General features: G+C 34.6%; 1 protein-coding gene and 1 pseudogene across 1 annotated transcript; one reads left to right on the forward strand and one right to left on the reverse strand.

Annotated features, from left to right (window-relative positions):
• The first annotated feature begins 12063 nt into the window (after window positions 1-12063).
• On the forward strand, window positions 12064-19573 carry LOC107761441 (protein argonaute 4A-like; annotated as a pseudogene).
• A 1336-nt stretch (window positions 19574-20909) lies between these two features.
• Window positions 20910-24730, reverse strand: LOC107761442 (uncharacterized). Its single transcript, XM_016579662.2, has 5 exons — window positions 24573-24730; window positions 24250-24449; window positions 23821-23909; window positions 22231-22344; window positions 20910-21369 (listed from the first exon to the last, which is right to left on the reverse strand). Exons 2-5 carry the CDS (start codon window positions 24446-24448, stop codon window positions 21157-21159), a joined length of 615 nt encoding a protein of 204 aa, XP_016435148.1. The 5' UTR covers window position 24449; window positions 24573-24730; the 3' UTR covers window positions 20910-21156.
• Window positions 24731-25994: the final 1264 nt, after the last annotated feature.

Consider the following 25994-nt stretch of genomic DNA (forward strand, 5'->3'; position numbering starts at 1 on the left):
CTATTAGGCTTATTTGAAAATTCTTATATGAAATTCTCTGTGCATAGTTGTCAAATTCGTGTGGTAATTATTAATTTTTAACCTACGAGGTAGGTGCCCGCCTAGGTGGCATTAAATGTGACTCGTTAATTTGGGTAAATAATTTTGAGGTCTTCATGACTCATGTCTCGTTATCAGTATTGTGAAAGTTTGAAATGAGATTTTCGTTAACATGAAGTTAATTGATGATTCGGTAATTGATTATAAACAACTATTAAGACCAGATTGACCCAGAAGGGTGCTCCATTCAGATGGACCGAGGAATGTGAGGAAAGCTTCCAAAAGCTCAAGACAACTTTGACTACAGCCCCAGTATTGGTATTACCTATAGGTACAGGATCTTATACTGTGTATTGTGACGCGTCACGTATTGGTCTCGGCGCAGTGTTGATACAAGACGGTAAGGTGATTGTTTACGCTTCCAGACAGTTAAAGGTGCATGAAAAGAATTATCCTGTACATGACCTGGAGTTAGCAGCTATTGTTCATGCCTTAAAAATTTGGCGGCATTATTTGTACGACGTCCATTGTGAAATCTACACTGATCACCGGAGTCTACAATATCTGTTTAAACAGAAGGATCTTAATTTGTGGCAGCGGAGATGGTTAGAGTTTCTTAAGGATTATGATATCACCATTCTCTATTATCCGGGGAAGGCCAATGTGGTGACCGATGCCTTGAGTCGTAAGGCGGAGAGTTTGGGTAGCTTAGCATATTTACCGGTAGCAGAGAGGCCTTTAGCCATGGATGTTCAGGCCTTGGCCAACCAGTTTGTTAGATTGGATGTTTCCGAGCCGAGTCGGATTTTGGCTTGCGTGGTTTTCCAGTCTTCACTTTATGATCGTATCAGGGAACGTCAGTATGATGACCCCCATCTACTTGTCCTTAAGGACACAGTTAAGCACGGCGATACCAAGGAAGTCACTATTGGAGATGAAGATGTATTACGGATGCAGGGTAGGCTATGTGTGCCTAATGTAGATGGTTTTCGTGAATTGATTCTCCAGGAGGCTGATAATTTGCGGTACTCCATATATCCGGGTGCTGCGAAGATGTAGCAGGACTTGAGGCAATATTATTGGTGGAGGAAGATGAAGAAATACATAATGGAGTGAAATATGAGCATCAACGACCTAGTGGATTGCTTCAGAAGTTGGAAATTCCAGAATGAAAATGGGAGCGAATCACTATGGATTTTGTTGTTGGGCTCCCACGGACTCGGAGGAAGTTCGATGCAGTTGGGTGATTGTGGATAGGCTGACCAAATCAGCTCATTTCATTCATGTGATTACTACTTACTCTTCAGAGCAGCTGGCTCAGGTATATATTCGCAAGATTGTCACACTTCACGGTGTACCAGTATCTATCATCTCTGACCGGGGTACACAGTTTACCTCACGGTTTTGGAGGGCAGTACAGCGTGAGTTGGGTACCCGGGTAGAGTTGAGTACAACATTTCACCCTCAGATGGACAGGCAGTCCGAACGCACTATTCAGATACTGAAGGATATGCTTCGTGCGTGTGTGATAGATTTTGGGGGTGCTTGGGATCAGTTCTTATCACTTGCGGAGTTTGCTTACAATAACAGTTACCAGTCAAGCATCAAGATGGCTCCGTATGAGGCCTTGTATGGTAGGCGGTGCTGGTCTCCAGTGGGTTGGTTCGAACCAGGCGAGGCTAGACTTTTGGGTACAGACTTAGTTCAGGATGCCTTGGAAAAGGTTAAGTTGATTCAGGATCGACTTCGTACAGCCCAATCTAGACAGAAGAGTTATGCGGATCGGAAGGTTCATGATGTTGCATTAATGGTAGGTGAGCGGGTATTGCTCCGGGTTTCGCCTATGAAGGGTGTGATGAGGTTTGGGAAGAAGGGCAAGTTGAGCCCTAGGTATATTGGGCCTTTTGAGATTCTTGAGAGAGTTGGAGAGGTGGCTTACAGACTTGCACTACCACCTAGTCTTTTTGCGGTTCATCTGGTATTCCATGTTTCTATGCTTCAAAAATATCACGGCGATCCGTCTCATGTGTTAGACTTCAGTTCGATTCAGTTGGACAAGGATCTATCTTATGTTGAGGAACCAATGGCTATTTTAGATAGGCAGGTTCGAAAGCTGAGGTCAAAGAACATTGCTTCTGTAATGGTTCAGTGGAGGGGTCATCCAGTTGAGGAGGCAACTTGGGAGGCCAAGCTTGATATATGCAGCTGTTATCCACACTTATTCACTAGCTCAGGTACTTTTTCTAACTCCGTTCGAGGACGAACGTTTGTTTTAGAGGTGGAGAATGTGATGACCCAAAATGTCATCATTAAGTTTAATAATTAATTTTGTGTTTTAAGACCTCGAAAAGCACTATTTATCATTACTCGACTTGCGTGTGCAGTACGTAAAAAATTTTCGAAAAGTTTTCAGGTGAAAAATGAATTAAAATGTGAATTAGAGCTTTAAAACTCAACTGAGTTGACTTTGGTCAACATTTTGAGCAAATGGACTCGGATAAGTATTTTGACAATTTTTGTAGGTCTGTATCATAATTTGGGACTTAGGCGTATTCCCGGAATTAAATTCCGAGGTCCCTAGCCCGAGATATGGAATTTTGATGAAAAATTAAAAGTTTAAGTTCAAATAGTGACCGGATGTCAAATTATGTGCAAACGACCCCGAAATAGAATTTTGATGATTCCAACAGCTCTGTATGGTGATTTTGGACTTAGGAGCGTGATCGGAATTTTATTTGGAAGTTCGTAGCAGAATTAGGCTTGAAATGCCGAAAGTTGAATTTTTGGGAAGTTTGACCGAGGGGTTGACTTTTTGATATCGGGTTCGAAATCCGATTCTGAAAATTTTCATAACTCAGTTATGTCATTTATGACTTGTATGCAAAATTTGAAGTCATTCCGAATTGATTTGATGTGTTTCGACACAAGATATAGAATTTAAAAGTTCAAAGTTCATTGATTTTGATTTGAGGTGCGATTCATCATTTTGATGTTGTTTGATGTAGTTGGAAGGATCGACTAAGTTCGTATGGTATTTTGGGACATGTTGGAATAATTGGTTAAGGTCCCGAGGGTCTCGGGTGAATTTCGAAAGGTAAACGGAATGGATTTCGGACAAAGAGTGCTGGAAATTTCTGTTGCAGAAATTCCGTGCGTGGAGCCAACTTTGGAAGCTTATATCTCGCAATTCATAAGTAATCAGAAAATGTGCAAAACATAAAAGTTGTAGTCGTATGATTATAGGTTCCAGAAAGTTAAACTATGCATTATGTGGACATTTTTACAAAAAGTTATTACGGATTGAATGAAGGCTGATAGAGCAGTTTCGCCAGAAATTTCGCCAGAAATTCTGATGCATGCAGCCGACTTTGGGAGCTTATATTTCGCAATGCATAAGGAATCAGAATAATTGCAAAACACGAAAGTTGTAGTCGATGGATTCTAGTTTCCAGAAAGTTAAACCATTTATCATTTGAACATTTGTACATAAAGTTATGATCAATTGAAGTAAGACTGCTAGAGCTGTTTCTGGTGGACTTTTAGTGACGAAAAATGGACTTTTAGTGACGGATTGGCAGATACTTAAGGACCAAAAATGCTCATTTCATTCATTTCGTTTTGGATTTTTGGAGCACGGTTCTTGGGCGATTTTTGGACGATTTTCACGGGAAAACATTGGGGTAAGTGTTCCTTATCCTATATTGATTATATTTCATGATTCCATACTCATTTACATCATGAATCCGTGAATTTATGGAAGAAAAATCAAGATTTTTGCAAAATCTTCCAAAAATGATAATTTAAGATTTGGAGGTCGAGTTGTTATCGGATTTTGGTAAAATTGGTATGGGTGGACTCGTAATTGAATGGGTTGTCGGATTTTATAAGTTTCGCCGGATTCCGAGATGTGGTACCCACGGGCAAATTTTGAGCTAATTTTGGATTTTAATGAAAATATAATATTTTCTTATGAAATTGATTACTATAATTTTTGTTGACTGTATCGAATTAATTATGACTAGATAAGAGTCGATCGGAGTCAGAAAATCGAGGAAAAAGCATAATACTTGGTTAAATTGGAGCAAGTCGAGGTAAGTGACTTATCTAACCTTGTGTGGGAAAAATTTTCCCTAGGATTGGTATTGATGTGATTATTGAAATGTGTTGAAAGTCGTGTGCACGAGGTGACGAGTGTGTACACGGACTAAATTGCGAAAAATTATATTTTAAAATTGTGTAGATCACTGTTGCGCATTTATTAAATTATTTTATCTTGTTATATTCTTCATCATTGATCTGAGATATATACTTCAAATTTGTTTGATCTTTTCTTACTAATTATTTTACTATAGTTGAAACTTGGTTTCTTTTATTCTGTGCATTATTTGAAGGTTGATTTTCTTTAAATTAAATATTATTAATATGAAGTATTTGACATTTTTAAACTTGATATTGAAGCAACATAGTAAAGATTTTGAAATATTATTTTCCTAAATTATTTACTCCTAAATATTTTTATACTCATTGGGAGGGAGCCGTGAGCTCTTTATTGTGGAAAAATATTATTGTTGAATTATTTTGACATGAGTCGTGAGCTCTTTATTGTGGAAAAATATTATTGATGAATTATTTTGACATGAACCGTGAGCTCTTTATTGTGGAAAAATATTATTGCTGAATTATTTTGACATGAGCCGTGAGCTCTTTATTGTGAAAAAATATTATTGATAAATTATTTTGACATGAGCCGTGAGCTCTTTATTGTGAAAAACTATTATTGATGATTTACTTTGGCATGAGCCGTGAGCTCTTTATTGTGGAAAAATATAGTTGTTGAATTATTTTGGCAAGTTAAATTATTTGAGTACTTGAGGTGCAAATTATGATATATTGTGATATTGATACGCATACGGTGGTATAAGGTCTGGGTGTTAAAACGCATGCGGTGAGATAAGGGTGGCTTGATACGCGTGGCTAGTAGGGGAACTACTAGAAGTTATGCGGTGTGATAAGGATGGCTAAAATGCTGGATGCTATTTCGGGAAAAATGTTTTTTTTAAATAAATTGTGAAGGCTCCCGCGGTGATATAAGGAGATGAGATATTGTGAATTTATTTATGATTTGGGACTACGAGGCGGTACCTCGGGAGTGCCCTTGTTGATATTGATTTATGGCCGTAGTTGCCTTTGATTATTATTGTGATTTTCATAAAGTTGAAGGAAATTCTGTTTTGATTTCCACGAGATATTATTTGCAATTATTTGGTGTCATTAAATGTGACATACTATTTGATTCATTTTCAATGTCATTTTATTTTACTACATTGATAAACATTTTACCATGCAATTATTATATTCCAGTAGGGCCTCACCTGACCTCGTCACTACTCTACCGAGGTTAGGCTTGGCACTTATTGGGTACCGCTGTGGTGTACTCATACTACGCTTCTGCATATCTTTTTGTGCAGATCCAGGTACATTTTACCAGCCTAGACGTCAGTGAGTTACCTGCGCACGGAGACTTCGAGGTATATCTGCCAGCGTCCGCAGACTCCGGAATCCCCTTCTATCATTTTATGTTGCTTCCTTATATTTTATTTAGACCTTGACATATAGAGACATTGAGAATAAATTCTTAGAAGCTTGTGACTTATTTCTACCGGGTTTTGGGAGTTGAAATTGTTTGAATTGTAGTTTATTTATTTCAGATATTTATTATTATTCCGCATTGATAGGCTTACCTAGTCTTAAAGATTAGGTGCCATCACGACATCCTACAGAGGGAATTTGGGATCGTGACATATACGATGCATTATGAAATGGTACATAACAACCATCCAAACTAGCTTTTAAACTCTTTACCTATTAATAGACTATCACATCTAAAAAAGAAGAAGATAATATCCCACCTAAAGTTCCAAAATTGGAACTAAGTTAAGCACGATCCCAAGGATTAGTTGTATGACCTTTTGTTTACACCATTTTGATAGAGATGTGGAGCTATACATTGTCTAAATTCTAAGAGGACCATACCTATCCTTGAATCTGCATTTGCATTATATATTAAATCAATAAATTTACAATATATGCTTTTGATGCATATATTTATGGTTAATCGATATGCATTTTTACTTTAGATTTATATGTTAAGATTAAATATTTTGTTTGGTGTAAACATCCAATAGGTATTTACCCCTAACCAATTACCTCGCTAGAAAAGGTAATCTTTCCTTGTTTATCTTCCAAATTATGCAACTTATTCCAACTCTTCAACTTGTCTCTGTATATACATTTGCTTAAAACGTATGTCCTTTCTAACAATATTTTCCTGTCAAGAAGAAACCCCATGAAGTTTTATTGTCTCTAAAAGCTCCACCACATATTAAAGAACTTTATTTATATCTATTTGTATTTATTAACTTCAAATTAATATTCTTTTTTGAAGATGATTTTGGTTATCTCTTTCTTTCGTTAGGGGTTGCAATGACACGGATAAGAAAAGTTTATGCAAATTTCAAGTTTAGAAATGAAATATTATATAAAGATACTTTATGAAATCCTAGAAAAAGAAACTAGTATTTGTCTTAGCTATTCAAACCACTAAATTTTAAACTTTAAAAAATATGTACAAATACAACCAAATATCTATATTATATTAAAAGCACGAAGGCCCTTAGCGAAATGTCGTTCGTCTTTTTTACCCCTTTAAAATAGAGTTCACATTAGATAAAATGGTCATTTAATTATTTTTCTATTTAAGAATTTGAAATAACTAAATTTTTTATAATTATATTATTCCTTATTTGAAGGTTTCTAATATTTAAGACTTTAAAGTCAATTAAGTTTTTACCTTTTAAAAATTCTTTCCTATTTGAACTATGTAATCTAACTATGGAATACACTAAAATATTGTTCACAAATCCTTCTCTAGAACATTCTCAACCTTAATCGGCAAGATACCCAAAACTTCATCTAATTTACACTAAATATCTGTTTGTTTTCGATAGCCAAGCAAATGTTATTGAAACTTGTATGTTAAATCTCGTAGCATGATTTCAGAGACACTGAAAAACTAATCATGAAAAATGAAAGAACAGAAATATCGGACAAGATTAATTTGTTCTTATTTATTTTCATATTTTATGTATTTTGAAATTGAATTTAAAAATTATAATAATTATGTTGTGTCACAAAGCTAACGTCATGTCCTAATGATAAGTAATGTAATTATTTTCATTTAGGGTTTAAATAATATTAAATTACTAGATGTTAGTTTTATTTCGGGTGTAGATAATACTATTAAATTCCTAAATATTAGGCGTTGCTACATAATTTAAAGAATAAAAGATTTCATAGTCAAAACTTTAGTAAAAACACGTAAATATAATAATAAAAAATAATTACATAAATTTTTGATCTAATTTTAAATTTTTTTTATAGGATAATGAGATTAGAAAACTCAAACACTTGAATAAAACAAAATTAGATTATCGTCTACATGCCAAGTGTTTTATTTGTCATAAAGAACATATATGAATATGTTGTAATAATATAATTATTACATAAAGACTACAAGTTTTTAATGATATATAGGAATATATAGTATGTATGTCTAAATTATATTTTCTGAATATAATGACTTGTTGGACCATTGGTGTCACGAGTATTGTTTCCATACTAATCAGAGGCTAGCTAAATAAAGCCGAATAGTCCAACGTGATAAAGGATGAGATAAAATGGAGTCATTTGCTTGTTTTCGTAATTTTCAAGCCTTTTAAATAAATAAATTATTATAAGTTTTTTACTTGAACTATGTATGAAATCCCAATATTTAAAACTTTAAATTCATTAAAATTTTATCTTATTGAATTATTTCTTTTAAGTATGATGTAACTATAAAGTTCGTGACATATATCAATATTAAGATTTGTCTTACGACAAAATCATCCAAATGATAAAAGAAAACTTATATCAATAATATTGTTCGTTAATTAAGTGAATAACATCTAATCAGTAAACTCAAGTACTGTATCACTAAAATTCTATTAACACATAACTTTTAATTACCTAATTTGAATTATGCTTTATAACTAAAAGAATATCTTAAAATATATATGCAGATAAGATAATTAATTTTAATGTTGTTGTAATGATTATATGAATGTATATTAAATTTACATGAATTATAAAAGACTTTTAATAATAATAATAATAATAACAATAATAATAATAAACATTAATTTTCTACCTTAATTTTCTATGACAATATCCTTTTCTTTATAAAAGAGAACATTGTTGTATTTAAATATGAACCATCTAATTAAATTTTTTGTATGATAACTAAATCTTGCAATATAAAATATCTTGTTGTTTTTCGTATTTTTCAATTTGAGTAATATGAATTTCATATTAGGTACTTGAGCAAATCTAATTTATTTTTAAGACCATTAAGGACATATTATTGTTACACGATATTTGAGTAAAAATCAACATATATTCTACTATATATATATATCAAAGTTTTGACAAGGCATTAAGAATGACATAATTTTTATTTATTTATTACGTTAGCTAAATGGGATTAATATTCATTATTTTAAGAGCTTATGATTTTATAAAATTTTATTTTATAACTCAATCCCATAAATTAATATTATTTACGTAATTTATTTTTAATTATTATATTCATCAGCATGAATACACGCGCGCGTACCCTAATACTAGTATATATTTAAAAGGATAACAAACTAACCTTAAAAAAATTATGAACATATGAAAATGCATTCGACAGCCTTTTATATTTGAAATCAATTTAACCTTAAATTTTTTATTTTATCCTTAACGATATATTATTATAATCACAAAAATTTTATGGCATCTTTAAGGCCACGAGTTCCATAGTAATTTTTTAACTCTATGTCCAGTAAATTATGCACGTATGTCACATATAAATTGAAAACGCGAGAAAATTATGGAAGAAAAATTCAATTTCGTGATAAATTATTTTGGAATAAATATTTCTGATACAAACAGGGACGAAGTTACAGCCTATCAAAGATGGTCATTTGACCACCCTTTGTCATTTGATTATATCATGTATATAAATAAAATATTAAATTTTAAAGGTATATAATATATATTGAACATCCTTTATCGATTTTTTTTTTTTACTTTTAAAAGTTTAAACAACCTTAGAAAAATTGTTAGCTTTGACACACAGCCCACTACATACAAATACAACAATAATAAAAATGTTATAATAAGATATTGTCAAATAAGGAGTGAAATTAGGGCAGTTGCAAGAAAGATATGAAAAGGACACCCATATTAATTAATTATTATTAGGTGGTCCATCGCCCGTACGTGTTTCTCCACTCAAAATACAAATACGGTATACTACTAGCAGTGCAGCAGCAGTAGTACCAATAACCTATCTTTTTGCTACCCCACTTCTAGTCCCCTACCACCCCCGACTGCCATATGTACATCAACATAATATAGATATATAACCTTATTACTCTCCCTCTCTCTTTTCATATTGATCTTTCTCTTTCTAACAAAGCTGTTTTTTTTAAGGTTTGGTTTATCCTCTGCTCTTCTCTCTGTCTTTGTAAGCATTGTGCATTAACGTTGTTCTTTCTTAATGGTTTCATGACTAGTGTATCTTGAAGCGAAAAGTCTCTTGGGTTTTACACTGTTTGTATGTTTCATGAGTACTACTGTATCTGTTTCGCCTATTGCTTTTGTTTTTTTTCCTCGTTATTTCGTCTCTTGCTTTGCTCTCTCTGTAAGTCTGTTTAAACTCGTTGTTTTTTGAGATCTTTGGGTCATAATGACCTTTAATGCATGTATATATAAATGTATATATTAGTCTACGAGATGGTTTGTTGCTTCGTCTTCCCTTCTGAAGTCCAATGTTCTTTTTCTTTTCAAAATCTGTATCTTCATATATCTTTTTACATTTAGCCATTGGAAGAAGCTAGGTTTTCCGTTTTTGGTAAAAAGGATTTTACTCACTCTGTTTTTTTTTTTGTGGTTTCTTGCTAATGGGGTTTTGAGGGAGGGTGTTTTTATGGGTAATAATGACAATGTATATATGTATGCATATATTGTATGTATATATGTATGTATGAGTCTATATATGAGATGGTTTGTTGCTTCGTCTTCTCATGAAGTTCAATGCCTGTTCATATATCCTTTTACAGTAACTCATTGGAATAAGTTCCGTTTTTCCGTTTTGGGTAAAAGGGTTTTGAAATCGAACAGGTATCATTATGGGCAGTCTCCTTGTTTTATTGTTTATGTTTTCTTGAGCCATTGTCCATTGGTATGTCTTAATTCGTTAGCAAAAAAGGAAAACTTTAGTCTTTAATACAGCTGTTATTTAGTCTCTTTGGTTTCTTTGAACTTTTAATTGTGTGCTAATTACATTACTTTATTACTAGTAGTAGTTGTAAAAGTTGTGCTCATTTACTCGTAAAAGTTGTCTCCTTATCCTATAGGAGATTAGGAGATATATTTGTACACTGATTTAATTTTGCATATAAGTAAAGACAAGAATATTGTACTATCCATTACTTACAAAAGAGAGGAAACTTTTGCAGGGATTCTTGGGGTCTGCTTTTACCACTCTTTAAATTTTAAAAACTGAGGTATCTACTCTCTCTCTATATATACGGAGTGTGTATATATATATATATGTGTGTGTGTGTGTAGTATAACATGGATGTTGTTTGTGTTGAGTTTTCTTTGCTCTCTGCATATGTACTGTTTCTGGGGTATGCATGTATAAGATGCTCATGAAATTGATTTTTTGCTAGCTTATTTGCTTTGATTCATATACATTAATTTCCCCGTTTCAATTTAGACGAGGTAGTTTGATTCGGCACGGAGTTTAAGAAAAAAAAAGACTTTTGAAACTTGTGGTCTTAAAAGCTTAAGGAGCAAAAACTTTATGGACCTTAACATTTGTGTGGTTATAAAAGTTTCTCGTTAATGATAAAATGGATAAAATAAAGGGTTTAAAATTAAATTATTTATAAATTTAAAAATATGTTAGACTGAAAAGAAAAATACCAGTATAATCTGAAAGGAGGGAGTACATTATTTTAATTTTGCCTTTTGTATCAGTGTTTGTCTCTGCTATCTGCATGTTCAGTGTGTGTGCGTATGTGTGTCTTTTTTAGTCAACCTCTTGCTCTGAATCTGTTTGCCAAAAATGGAAATCTTTGCTCTTTTTGGTCTATAGCAACTTCCATATTCCAGCTATGCCGATCAACTTTTTATTCTGAAAAGAAATACTCCTAGTTTGTTTTCTTTGTATAAATTAAAGGGAAAATATGCTCCTTATACTTGTCCCCAAAATGTGAGTTTCCATTCAACCTTTAGGGTGTCATTTTGAATTTATTTTTTCCTTAATAAATGACATGTTGGAGGAATTATTTTCACATTCCAAAAGGCTTAAAAATGATCAAAAAGTGATTAAATAATCAGTGGCGAAGTCATAAAATTCAATAAGGGTGTTCAAACCTTTGCTAGTGGACTATGTAATGATGTTCAAAGTCTATTTTTAATTAATAACAAATAATATTTTAATTTATACAGAGTATAATTTTCCGACGAAGGAGGATTAATTGACCACCCTTGGTGAACTTAGCTTCGCCCCCGTAGATAATGCATGTCTTGTTATTAATTAGTTGTATTAATGGGAATACTAATCTTTTTTCTTTTCTTATTCTTTTATCTTTTTTCTTCTCTTCCTCTTTCCTCTTTTCTTCTTCAGATATCTTTCCTCCATTTTTGCCCATCTGCTTACGTTGAGTTACCAGATGGGAACAACTAGTACTCAATTATGAACAAAAATAGTACCCAATTTACTTATAGACTAACAAAATAAAAACTTGGAGTCTTAATATCACCTCATTTTTTCAATTCATCTCTTTAAAATTACAAGTTATGCCACACACACTATCAGCATTCACGTCAAGATTACACCTCACAACCAAAATCTCTCTTCATTCTCCAATTTTGTTGGAGTAATGCTTCTTTATCTTATTAACCCAAAAATATATTTTTTTGCTTATTAATGGACGAGACCCACATAAAATTGCAGATGAAATAATTCAACAAGAACAAAAGAGTATGCAGATTCTTTGAGTTGCAGGTATTCAAGCGCTCAACAATGTTCTTTTCAGGGAATATTATTTTGGATTTCTTTGGGAAATTTTTACGGTGGAATGAAATTAAATGAAATGGAATAAACGGGTTATGGTAAGTATTTGGGTATATTAGGTAAAATATTACTATCTTAATTAATTATATTATTAGACTAATAATCATTTTAAAATAAAATTTATTATGTGGCATCATCAGAGGACGAGTATATGCCACACACAACATACATCCTGGGAGAGGGGTTAGGAAGGAGGAACTAAATTTAATTTGGACAAGTACATGGAGTAAAATCTACGGGGCAAGTACAGGGAGCAACATATGTATTTTCCCTAAATTAAACTATTAGTCATGCTTAAATTGAAGTTGCTTTCACTAATCATGAAAAAAAAAATCCAACTCTAGAAAAAATATATTTTAGTTCTTTTTGCAAAGTGAAGAGGCATGTTCTGATTTTTGAATTTATATTGACTTTTCTGCAGAAGCCTAAGGTCTAACTTTACAACTCTCTGACGTTCCACCATTAATTAAGTCTTCAGGTATATCCTAATTTACTTGAACTCTTTAGAGAGAGTTGAATGTATGATTTATATGAAGTACTATTTGTTGAATAACACGTGAAGACATATTTTTGAGTTTGTTTATGTAGAGAAGTAGCATTGGAAATAAAGATGTATTAGGAAGACTGAGTGAGTGCTATGGAATCTTTTTACTATTTAGAAAAGTAAAAAAAATGTTGGGACAACCAAGAATTTCAGGAATTAAGTAAAAATTTGGAGGGGGGGAGGGGGGGGGGAGTAGCTGCTTATAGGGGAGTGTATATGTGCAACCATATGCATGTGCGTGTGTTTAGATTGCTAAACTATTTGTATTTTGCTTGTATATATATATGCTTGTGTTTGTCTCTGTGGTAATATGTGCTGGAGTGTGGATCTTGATTCTTGTGTATTAGCTATCTTAGTTGAAGAGGGATTATTTCAGGAATTATAAGATCTTAAAATGTTAAGTACCATGTTTGTATGCATGTATGACTTCACGTGCTCTATGAATTATGTGGTTGCTTCTTCATGTTGAGATGGAGCCTTTTCTGTCTGCAAATCCCTTATAATTTCTGGAGTTTTATTGTATTTTGTGGTTTAATCTTTTCCCTTAATTCCCCTTTTTCTGAAAGATGAATACTGTTAGTATCTCATCTGAATCTTCATGTTACCAGAATATTATATTACTTTATTTTTTCTTGTGTTTTTTACTGGAAAATGAATACTGAGAACCATTCGCAACATGTTCTATTGAGATTTTATAGTCGTCGCTCAAGATTTATTGCAGTTAATGTCCTGACAGCTAGATGATAATATCTGTAATATGGTTTTCAAACTTTGTTGGTTGTGTGCCACCCTTTAACCAAATGTAGATATCTTTATATGATCAACCATAAAGGGTACAACTTTTGTACTTTTCTGTTATCATTGGTTTACTGGTAGGTAATAGTTTGTTACTCATGTTTGAATGTCCTTCTATATTCCCATTTCATTTCAGATCAAGGCCCTCTGTTTTAATAACTTGCATTCAACATACTAGGCCATTTATTTTAGGATTCATGCATGATCTTTCAGTTGGCTAAGTGGAATAAATACGTGCATTTCTTTGGTCTATTTATGTGCCTCTATGTGTCTGTGCATTACTTGTATGCTGAGCTTTTCTTTCTTTCTTCTCAAATTCTGTTACTTTTTAAAGCTGTGTGTGATTATATTTTTATAGCCACAAACTGCAGCATGTCTGAATCTACAGACGAAAATTTAGTCCTGTTGTGATATGTTCTGTTAAGATTACATGATGTTACAACTGTATCATATCATTCATTTGACAAACTGACAGGATATATTATATCTTACTGGTTTATTCGCACCAGAAAGATGAAACATCATTTTATAAAGCTATGACACATAAAATTCCATTAGTCTTGTTTTTTTAGCTTCTCACTGAACAAATTACTGAATTAGGTTGGTCGTTAGAATGGCTTCTTCAAAAGGTGAAGCTACAACAACAAAACCAAGCCGTGTTCCTATGGCTCGACTAGGGATTGGATCAAAAGGGCAAAAGATTCGTCTACTCACCAACCATTTTAAAGTAGGGATGACCAACTCTGATGGATACTTCTTCCATTATAGTGTAAGCTCTCATCTGCTTATACTGCATTCAATTTCTTTGTGCTAAAGTACAATGTGAAATGCTGTGTTTGGCTTGATTAAATTTCAAAGTGAACTGAAAAAATATTGATTATTATTGCCTCAGGTTGCTCTAAATTATGAAGATGGAAATCCTGTAGAGGCAAAAGGCATAGGACGAAAAATTCTGGACAAGGTGCAACAAACATATGCATTGGAGCTAGCCGGCAAAGATTTTGCCTATGATGGTGAGAAGAGCCTGTTTACAATTGGTGCATTACCTCACAACAAACTTGAGTTTACTGTTGTGTTGGAGGATCTCTCTTCTTCTTCTAGGTGCAGTATTGAAGCACTACTCGAGGTGGAAGTCTTGAAGGGAGCCCCGGTGAGGCTGATAAAAAAAGGTCAAAGAGGCAGCCACGGTCAAAGGCATATAAAGTGGTAATTAAGTATGCTGCAAAAATACCAATGCAAGCAATTACAAATGCACTCCGGGGACAAGACTCTGAACAGTATCAAGAGGCAGTGAGAGTGCTTGACATAGTTTTGAGGCAGCATGCTGCCAAACGGTATGGAGTTGCTTCTTTCTCTGCCTTGACAACTTATTCTGGTTATCTAAAACTCAATTTTTTTTGTTTTGTTACAGGGGCTGCCTGATTGTGCGACAATCTTTTTATCATGATGAGCCAAGAAACTTCACTGAGCTTGGTGGAGGAGTTTTAGGATGCAGGGGTTTCCATTCAAGTTTCCGGGTCACTCAGGGAGGCCTATCATTGAACATGGGTAAATTGTTAACCAGAAAAATCACTGCATTTTCTCACCTCCCCCAAATCATTATCGTATAATGTTTGAGCTTGCAGATGCATCAACAACAATGATTGTGCAGCCAGGGCCAGTGGTAGACTTCCTTCTGGCAAATCAAAATGCTAGAGATCCTTACCAGATTGACTGGTCCAAGGTAATTTATTACTCATTCTCTTTTCCTTCTTTGCAGCAGTTGCATTTCAATTTTTGTATTTGCTCCTCTATCCCAGGCCAAGAAGATGCTCAAGAGTCTGAGAATCAAGGCCAGCCCCTCAAATAGGGAATACAAAATCACCGGCCTCACTGAAAAGCCTTGCAAAGAGCAGACGTCAGTTTGTTTGTTCATTATGAATCCATTTTTCTTTTCTCCACATTTTGTGGACTGATTTGCTTTAGAGCACGCAAAGATTTAATCTCAGTTGTTTTGTGTTTCAGTTTCACATTGAAGCAGAAAAGTGGAAATGGTATGGCTGGGGAAGAGAAAGAGGTTGAGCTGACTGTTTATGAATATTTCACTCATCATCGCCATATTCCTTTGAATTATTCTGGAGATTTTCCTTGTATAAACGTTGGGAAACCCAAACATCCAACTTTTATTCCTCTTGAGGTACTATAGACAATTTACACCTAATATGTGCAGCTTTTAATGTTTGTGACCTCACAGTTTTCCTTTCTGCCTTGTCAGCTTTGCCACCTGGTGTCTCTGCAACGCTATACCAAGGCGCTGTCCAATCTACAAAGGGCTTCCCTGGTAGAAAAATCCCGACAGAAGCCCCAAGAAAGAATGAGAACATTGAGTGATGTAAGCTCTAGAATCAATTGTAGCCTGTTCTAATTTCATACGAGCTATGCATTTCACTATCATGTAAAACTTGCAGGCTCTAAAGACCAGCAACTATAAGGCTGACCCTCTTCTTGGATCTGCTGGAATTTCGATCAGTGATCAGTTTACTCAAGTTGAAGGTCGTATCTTGCCAACTCCAAAGGTGAGCATGATCGATGTTCAATTTCCTGCTGTTGTTTCTCTTTTGTCATCTTTAATTGCTAGAAGTTTCTCAGGTTGGCACTTTAGATTAGAGAATTTGTGTTTGTACGCAATGTCTGACAAGAATGGACATTTTTTATTTCTTGTTCTACAGTTGAAGGTAGGCAGAGATCAAGACTTGTTTCCTAGAAATGGAAGGTGGAATTTTAACCAGAAGGTATGGGTATCTTGCTTAACAATATTACTTTCTCCTGGTGACTTATCAATGCTAGTCCTTTGATTTTGGAGTCTTACCAACACAGCAATTGGTTGAACCGAGCAAACTTGAGCGTTGGGCAGTTGTGAACTTCTCTGCCCGTTGTGATGTCCGTAAGCTTTGTATGGATCTACAAAGGTGTGGGCAACAAAAAGGAATTGTGAGTACCTTTCCAACTCTAGAGTGCATGTATATATACACATATATAATCATATTTCTGCATCATTAACGTGTTCCATCATCTATGTAGTCCATCAGTAAACCATTTGATCATATCTTTGAGGAGAATCCGCAGTTCAGACGCAATCCTGCTCCTGTGAGAGTTGAGAAGATGCTAGAAGCAGTGAAATCAAAACTTCCATCTCCGCCTCAGTTCCTTCTCTGCATACTTCCAGAGAGGAAGAATTCTGACCTTTATGGTTGTTGCCTTAGAGCCGACCAATCTTGGTTTCTCTGAAATTTACATTTAAAGTTTTATATAATAATGGCTGGAATCTCTTTTTTAATTGTCTCTTTTTTGGTAATTTTCCATGTTGAAGGCCCCTGGAAGAGAAGGAATTTATCCGATCTTGGAATTGTTACACAATGTATTGCTCCAACAAAGATCAACGATCAGTACCTTACCAATGTGCTCTTGAAAATCAATGCAAAGGCAAGTTTGAATTGGCAAAAGGTTTTCACTCCAACTATTTACTGACTCCTGATTGATTAATAAACACCTCTTCCATGTGTGGTGCTTCTTTGCACAGCTGGGTGGTATGAATTCCTTTTTGGCTATGGAGCTTTCCCCTGTACTACCTCAGATTTCAAAAGTCCCCACAATCATTATCGGAATGGATGTCTCTCATGGCTCACCTGGACGAGCAGACATTCCATCCATTGCAGCGGTACTCAAAGATAATGTTGCTCATTTTATATCGCTTACTTATCTCTAAGTCTTAGATGGTGCTGACTCTGTGGATTTGAGATTATCAGGTGGTCAGTTCTAGACAATGGCCCCTTATTTCGCGCTATCGAGCAGCTGTTCGTACTCAGTCACCAAAGCTGGAAATGATAGACTCTCTTTACAAAAAAGTATCAGATACTCAAGATGATGGCCTTATCAGGTAGTTTCTGACACAATGTTGTTGTCCGTGTTTAGATGTTTATATTTACCATGCCGTGCTGATTTTAATTGATACTAGAGTACTCTCTAAGTAAGTATATCGAATGCCCCCATGTTTTGTTGCTTAAGAAGTTTGTCCTGTATACAGGGAGCTGCTGGTGGACTTCTACTCAAGTTCTAACAAAGTGAAACCCGAGCATATTATAATTTTCAGGTATAATTTCTAGAAAGCAAGTTAAGAGAACTGATTCAATCTTGTATCATTTACTCAAATGCAGTTCTGTGAATCTGGAACTAGAAATTGTTGTACTTTTCAACTCCATATCCACATTTTGTGCAAGTTCCCCAGTTCATCACAACCTTTTCTCCCCTTCTCAAGTAGACTTGAAGCAAAATATAAAAACAAAGGAAGATATTACTTCTGAGGGCTTTAATTCTTATGTACTTTCACTATGCTTTCAGTACAAGCTCTCTGATTTAGGGCTATATTGATTTTTGCAACATCTAACTTAAGGATAGTCTTCACACTACCACATGATGTATATTTTATGGTTTCTTCTTCTCATTCCTGCACATTAAAATTTTATATAGTTGCTAATGATTAAGCTGTCATGGATGTTAACAGGGACGGAGTGAGTGAGTCCCAGTTCAACCAAGTCATAAACATTGAGCTCGATCAGATTATCGAGGTTTGAATATGCAGTAACTGCAACTTAGTTTTTCCATGACACCTATTCTTTTCCTGATCACTAAATATGACCATATTCTCTAGGCCTGCAACCATCTGGATGAGAATTGGTTTCCAAAGTTCACAGTCGTTGTTGCACAAAAGAACCACCACACAAAGTTTTTCCAGACTAACTCACCTGATAATGTTCTTCCTGGTTTGTACTTTTAGCTACCTAGTTTGTGTTATTACTGGAGTATAATTTGATTGACTCGTTCTGTATAAACTTCCTTTGAAATATCTTTCTATGCAGGGACTGTGATCGACAATGCAATTTGCCATCCTAAGAACAACGACTTCTACATGTGTGCTCATGCTGGGCCTATTGTGAGTTTTGTAAAATCCCTTGTTTGAGTCTGCTCTATGATTCATATTAATTGCTTCTATTCTATGATGAGCTTCTGTCATCTTTGTGCTATTAAGGGAACAACACGACCGACTCACTACCATGTCCTGCATGATGAAATTGGATTTTCAGCAGATGACATGCAAGAGCTGGTCCATTCACTATCATATGTGTAAGTAAACAGTCTCCTTCTATGAGTTGATGTTATTTGTTGTTCAAATCCTTCTTTGAGAGATTTTATTCATCTTTTCTACTGTACTACAGGTATCAGAGAAGTACTACAGCCATCTCTGTTGGTAAGAAAATCATTTGTGTTTTACTAGTATTGCTTTTTCAGGAATTATGATTCTTTACTGGCTTGAAAGGTGTAAAATATAGAATATCATCACATACTACTCCTAATACTGATCTGATGAACAATTTTGTTTTTTCTTAATACGTTTCGCGCAGTTGCACCTATATGTTATGCCCACTTGGCAGCAGCACAGATGTCACAGTTTATCAAGTTTGATGAACTGTCAGAGACCTCATCGAGCCACGGTGGAGTTACAGCAGTTGGTGGTGGTGCGGTTCCCGCATTGCCTCGGCTTCACAGGAATGTGCGCAGTTCTATGTTTTTCTGCTAAGTCTTACATTTGGAGAAAAAACTAAATTAAGGGAAACTTTTAGTTCTGTAATACTAAATATTAGAACTTAGTATTAGTGGAGGTCTGGATGCTTTTTGCCACCATTTCTCTAAGCCACTGTTGGTGTCTGGTTATATGTTGTGATGAATGCCAGAAATCAGTAAATCAAATATATCGTGCTTTGTCTCCCTTTAAGCCACTGCATTGGCTTTATTTGTATATCTGATCGACAAGGGAGAGGTTTTAGGGAACTTTAGTTTTGCATTTGCTGTTTAAACCTTTCGGTAAAACATTCGTCTATATGAGAGAGTTAACTTAGTTGCATCTTCTATTTATTATCTTTGCTAAATTCATGCTTTTTCCTTCGTTGTGGTTTCACCTCTGGTGTTATTTCTAGCCACATGTTGTATAGTTTTTTCAACTGCAAATAACAAATTTTAAGAGAAGATTGATTATTTAATCATTTACGAGAAAAATCTCTTAATTAATTGAAAAAAAAGGAAAAATTCGACAATCATTTATAACAAAGTTTATTGCCTATACGTGCATCATTACGCCTTGGACTAGGGGCGGACAAAACACAAAGAGCACCATTATATCGTTGGTTTGGAAAGTAAGGGTGTGTATGGTATAACGGAAAATGTTTTTCGTGAAAAATATTTTCTTGAAAAACAAGTATTAATCTTACTTATCTTCCGGTGTTTGGTACGCAAGTTAAGCAAAATAACTTCTCAATTATTCATAAATAATTTAGATACAATAAACACGAAGCCATAAACTTTCGCACCGACAATCTTCTTAACCCATAAATTTGATTAACTTCTGAACCGCTAAACTTTCGAACCCGTAAACTCTATAATTTCTAAACCGGCAAACTTCCAAACACATAAACCTCTAAATTCATAACTTTGGAACTCTTAAAATTTTGAACCTGTAAACCGAAAAAATTACAAAACCAGCACTGAAAATATTTTTTTAAAAAAAATTGCCACGGGGTGGGGGCTGAATGGTGCAGAAAAACGAAAAAACATAAAACAAAAAAATTGAAAATAAAAATATTTTTTTGCGGGGAAAAAAAAAGAAAAAACAGAAAACAAAAAATTGAAAATACATAAAAAAAAAAAAAAAAATTGTGGGGAAAAAAAGAAAAAACAGAAAAACAAATTTGAAAATACAAAAAAATAATATATTTTTTGGCGGGGATGGTGCAGAAAAACGAAAAAAAACAAAAAATTAAAAAGTACAAAAAAGGTAATAAAAAAAATGCAGGGGGTGGGGGGAGGAGGGCGGTGACGGAAAAGAAAAAAAACTGAAATCTAAAAAAAAAAAATTTGGAGGGAGGGCGGGGTAGGCAAGAGAAGGGGAGGGGTTATATGTGAGAATATGTGTAGTTTTTGGAAAATATTTTCTTAACTTTTTCTAGGGAATCATTTTACTCCAATTTCAAGAAAATGTGATATCTAGGAAAATATTTTTCAAATTATTTTGTGCAACCAAGCAGGGCAAAATGGAAAAACATTTTCCGTCGTACCAAACACACCCCAAGTTGATAGTTATTTGTATAGAACATAGTGAGGGACTACAATAATGTTGTTTTACTTAATTTAGATCAAGTATTGATGCCTTGCTTCACCTTTTCCAGTACAGTTGGTAAACCACAGCAAAAAAAAAGAAGGTAAGGCGCATTAAGGAACATCAACGAGGCTCCAGTAACTCAACTACAAATTTCCTTGTTGCAACTAGCAAAAAGACCGTCTCTGAGCCTTAGACGATAATTGGTGGAGAATTCATCAATGCAAGAGGAAGCAAAAACCACATTACAATGGCCATAATTACAACTATTAAAATAATAGTTCACCAACATACCAAGCTTTCTTCATTTAAGGTTTAGGGAACAAAATTTTTGTATACTCCATGGGCTGTAGTAGTGCTTTAATTCCTTCTACCTTTGTTACGCCTTGTAGCTACTTTTGTCCACCCGTCTTCGTCCACTTCAGCAGGCTGCTGCTTCATCACAGGCTCATCAACTACCATACCCTGGCCCAAATTTGACTGTGTTTCCACGGAATCAATCGCCATATCTGATGAATTGTTAACCAAGTTCTCATTCCCATCATCACTACTGTCGTCGTCATCGCTAGCACCCTAGAAAGTTTTGCAAAGTAAGCAATAAAACAAATTATCACTGGACAACATTCTCCAATTACAAAAAAGTTGCATAACGGGAGCAAAATTCAAGAGCAACAGTTTCAATTTACGGCACTTTTCCCTTGGGGTCGACAAAATGAGTGAAAGAAACCAAAGACACTCAGAAAGAAAAAGGGAGACTGTCCTTAAATGCAGATGTTCATACTTGCTAACTTTGTGGTGCAAAAGGCTGATGTATATGATGTAGACAAAGCTAGAATTTCTCAGCTCCTTATATTGAATAAGATAAGGAATTGAGTTTTTGCCTCTTTTGTACAGTACACATTCAGCATCTTCCTACTGTTGCTTTACACTTAATGAACAAAATGATTACCTTATCAGAAAGAATTCATATACTGGACCTTAACTAATTTGGGATTGAAGAGTAGTTGATTGATTGATATACTAGCACGTTCCAGTAACGTGCACCTCCCACCAACCATTTCAGCTAGGAAAATGGAGGAATACAGCGTTGTGCTTGTTATCTTATAAAACGGTTGAATATATTAGGTTTCTCATTCTTCTCAAGTTCCTACTTCCTAAGAACAATTAGCAAAAGTACACCGTGCATAATTACCTTCATCTCATACAGTTAACATTATCCAATACCTGAATTACCCAAGCTTCATTTGTACTAAATATGAATTAAGGCCTATATTACTTCCACACAAGTAACTCATCCGAAATACTAGTTCTTCTTCATCACTTTTTTTTATGCATATGATAGGATACAGCGAAGTAGTAGGCGATCAACAGAAAAAAAATTTAGCGATCACAGAGGAAAAAACATATACTGCCCATAACAAAGGGGATGCTTACTTGTCTGACATAAGTAGCAGGTATCCTTCCAACATTTGTTTCTCTTAGCAGTTTGATCGAATTGAAATTGCCTTCCAGGCACTCTTCATGCATAAACATCAATTTTTCTGCTACCTGAAAGAAAACACCGATATTAATTGTTAGGGAAGCATACATCAGATCTCACTCCAAAGCCTTACAGAAATGCATGATTACATGGACAATAAATTCTCCAATCACTGTAAACAACATAATTTAGAAAGGACAAATTACCATTTTAGTCCTTATATTCTAAAATTGTACTTCTGCCTAACAGGAACAGTACAACAGTTTGGTCAAAATTCAAGATAACAATAACAAATAGAAAATATCAAAGAAAAAGCCCCTGCCCCTTTCCTGATCTTCTTTTTTGTTCGTTTGATGCCTCCTTGTACAAAGGTTAGAGGATGGAAGCGAAGAGAATGGGACAGAACTTCTCATCCCAGATAAAAAAAGAGAGAATGGGACAGAACTACGGAGAACTGGGAAATGGCTGCCTGAAGGGATGCGGGGTACCGCAAAGGGGAGGGCAAACCACAAACATGCTTCTTCAAGTTGTGGACAAAACTATCAATTGATTCCCAGAATTCATTTATATCTTCCCATGAGATATCCGTAGCAAGTTATTACTAAGCCTTCTAAGCTTTATTATTACAGGTAAAAATAACACATCATGATATTCTGTGGACGTCTATCTCATTTTTCATCAATTAAGGTAAACACACTGAATTTAAGATATGGTTCTTAAGTCACCTTGATATTCCCAATTGGAATGGACAGTTTGGTTGTATGAAACAAAGCACCAGAGCAGCAATGAAGATTGGTTCTGAAGAGGATGCTAGTCATGCGATCAATTCCAAATTGAACTCATATCAGTATACTATTAATCTAATATTCTTTTTTTTTTCCTACAAAACTAATCCATACTCCTAGCTTCCTTTTTTGGCCGAACACGAAATAGTAATTAGGCTTCTCTTTCGCATTCACCAAAAGAATTAAATTTGAAAGTGTAGTCAAATGCAATATCATAACCTTTAGCATAACCAAAAGGAGAGAATAGCATCAGAGTAAACATATTTGATTGATAACGACAAAAACCTTTACTGAGACCCCAAATTTGTTTTAATGACTTGTGCTACAATATAAATATCTACACACTTGAATCACACCAGAAGTTTGCACACAGCATATACTTGTCGAATTATTTCAGATCGGATGAGACGTACTTCAAAGCCTGATTATGTTTCTGGAAAATTAGAAGTGCTTACTTTTCAAAAGAAAGTACTTACAAGAAGTTTGTTTGAAATTTTCCAAAAACAGGCATAAAAACTGCTCCACTTAATTTCTTTGTCTATAAAAGTCATTCCCACGAATATTTTATGTTGTCTTGACACACGAATCAGCCGAGGGTCTATCGGAAACAGTCTCTCTGACCTCCCAGGGTAGGGGTAAGGATGCTTAAATCTTAGCCTCCCAGACCCCACTTGTGGGTTTTCGCTGGGCTGCTGCTGTTGTTGTTAACACAGGAAACAAAAATGATAAGGATTACAGGACAAGGAGTGGGCACCGTACCTCCTCAAGGCTGCCATCATTGACTTCAGTATTTAGAGATAACATGAACTCATCTAGAATCTCTTCTATATCATCCATATATACTTTTTCTGCATAAGAAAACAAGGATCAACCCACAAAACAATAAACGAAAAGCAAAGTTTTTAATCAAATACTAATAAAGAAGGGAGAAAACAAATATACATTAGCAGCTGGGAATGGATTTAATATGTTACTCCCTCCATTTCAATTGATGTGTTGCTTCTCTTTTTAGTTTGATCCAAAAAAAGTTGCCTCTTTTTATATTTAGTAAGTTATAAATTTCAGCATTTTCATTTTACCCTTGATGAAACTCTGAATGACATGCCAAGATCAAAGGATATTTCGTGCTTAGTAAAACTAAAACACATAAATTGAGACGGAGGGAGTATTAATCATATGCTGAAGTACCTTTGGAATTTGTGAAAGCGGAAAATATGTCGAGATTGAGCTGATTGGATTTTTCACGAGAGCCACGGCAACCCCAGTCGTTCTCGATAGCCATCTGAAGGGCCGTCCATCTACCTAGCACTAACCCGATACCTTCCTGTAGCTGTGCAGCCGCCTCAGCCGTCAGCTGAGCTGATGCGTTGCCGTTGCCGTTGTCCATTCTGAACCAAAATAACAGCACAGAGAAAAAAGGGTTTTAGAAGATTAGTGGGAACAGATACAGAGAAATTATAAGTCACAATTGGGAGTTTAGTGTTCGTTGAGAAAACAAAAAACGAACTTACAGTCGAACAAAGGTTTTGGGAGCAGAGGCGCAGGTGGTGGTGTCTACTGGCGGAGTAAATTAGGGCTCGAATTTTGGCGGAATTTGGGTATAGAAAAAGAGAGAGAAAAGAAAAGAGCTTTTTCAAACTCCTTTTTCTTTTTTTGGTAATAACCTAAAAATGAAAATTAAATTTATTAAAGGAACAACACAAACTATTGTTGCCTATTCATTTTCCAACTACAAATGAGTAAACAACTTAAAATACACTCTTATTATGGTCGCCTGCTCCTTTAGAATTGTGTCCCATTTTTGTAGCATAAGATGTTTTATAGGTCACTAAATTAAGATAAACTTAAGTTAAGTAACCAAAAGATAAATTAAGGAATCATTTGAAGAAGATTATAGTAAAATAAATATTGATATGATAATAAATGATAAAGTGATTGTTATGTGGAAATTAATAGTGCATTTATTATTAACTTATATTATTATTATTATTATTATATAGAATATTGATCACGCCCAACTATGCCTTATAAAAAAGACTAAGCAGTCGTTGCAAATATAATCCGGTTTACAAGTTCGGAGTCGAATCCCACAGAGAACTAAGGCTTAGCTACAGCTGTTCAATATTGCAAAGAAACACAAGTTCGAATAATTTTCTAATTATAAAGATTATAATATTTATTTTTATCTAATTAACTAACAAATACTAGAAAGCACTAAAACTATCAATTAACATAGATGAAATTATAGACAAGACTAACGAGGTCTAGAGTTATGATTTTCCCAATTGTCAAAATCTTTTCCGCTACGTTTTCTACAAATTTGCCTAAGTCTTCTCTATCAACCATGAGCACTCTAACTGTCGTAACTCTCTCCCGAGTAATTACCACAATTTACTAGACATATTCTCCCGAATTACGCTAGCTAGCATTAAGCACAGCTCACTCAGATCGCACCAAGGTTTCGTTATCCCTAATCCCACCTTTAGACCTCCGTATTGATCCCTCATATACGTTTAGGAGTGATGTTGTTCAACAACTACCTAAATATGCACTCTCTCCCGAGTAATACATACTAAATAGGCACATCTAATTGAGAGCCCTTCAATCAACCACAAGAATAATATAGTTGAACAAATAGAGAAAATACTACGACAAATCTATATTAACATAACAAGAAAATCATCCTTCAATAGGTTCCATCAAAACCCTAGATTAGAAAGTTAGCTACTCATACTCATATTAACAATATCTCAAATATTTTGCATAATTAAAATACAAAGTAAAGATGAAAAGATGTACAAATAGATGATTCTAACTCCAAAGGGGTTATTCCACCAGCTCTCCTTGCCTCTAGCTTCCCAAAAATGTGGCTGCTGATAGAACCCCTTTGGTTGCTGAAAACCACCCCCTTCCAAGTGGTGTTTTAGGTCTAT

Source organism: Nicotiana tabacum, chromosome 19, assembly GCF_000715075.1.
Source record: "Nicotiana tabacum cultivar K326 chromosome 19, ASM71507v2, whole genome shotgun sequence".
In the NCBI taxonomy this organism is placed as follows: domain Eukaryota; kingdom Viridiplantae; phylum Streptophyta; class Magnoliopsida; order Solanales; family Solanaceae; genus Nicotiana; species Nicotiana tabacum.

Bases quoted from the DNA above. Each gene is read 5' to 3' on its own strand.
- LOC107761442 (XM_016579662.2), bottom strand. From the start codon at position 24,448: ATGGACAACGGCAACGGCAACGCATCAGCTCAGCTGACGGCTGAGGCG. The intron at 23,910-24,249 runs GTACTTCAGCAT...TTTCTTATGCAG, and splicing joins CGCTTTCACAAATTCCAAAG to AAAAAGTATATATGGATGAT. The intron at 22,345-23,820 runs GTACGGTGCCCA...GTTTTCTTTCAG, and splicing joins ATGATGGCAGCCTTGAGGAG to GTAGCAGAAAAATTGATGTT.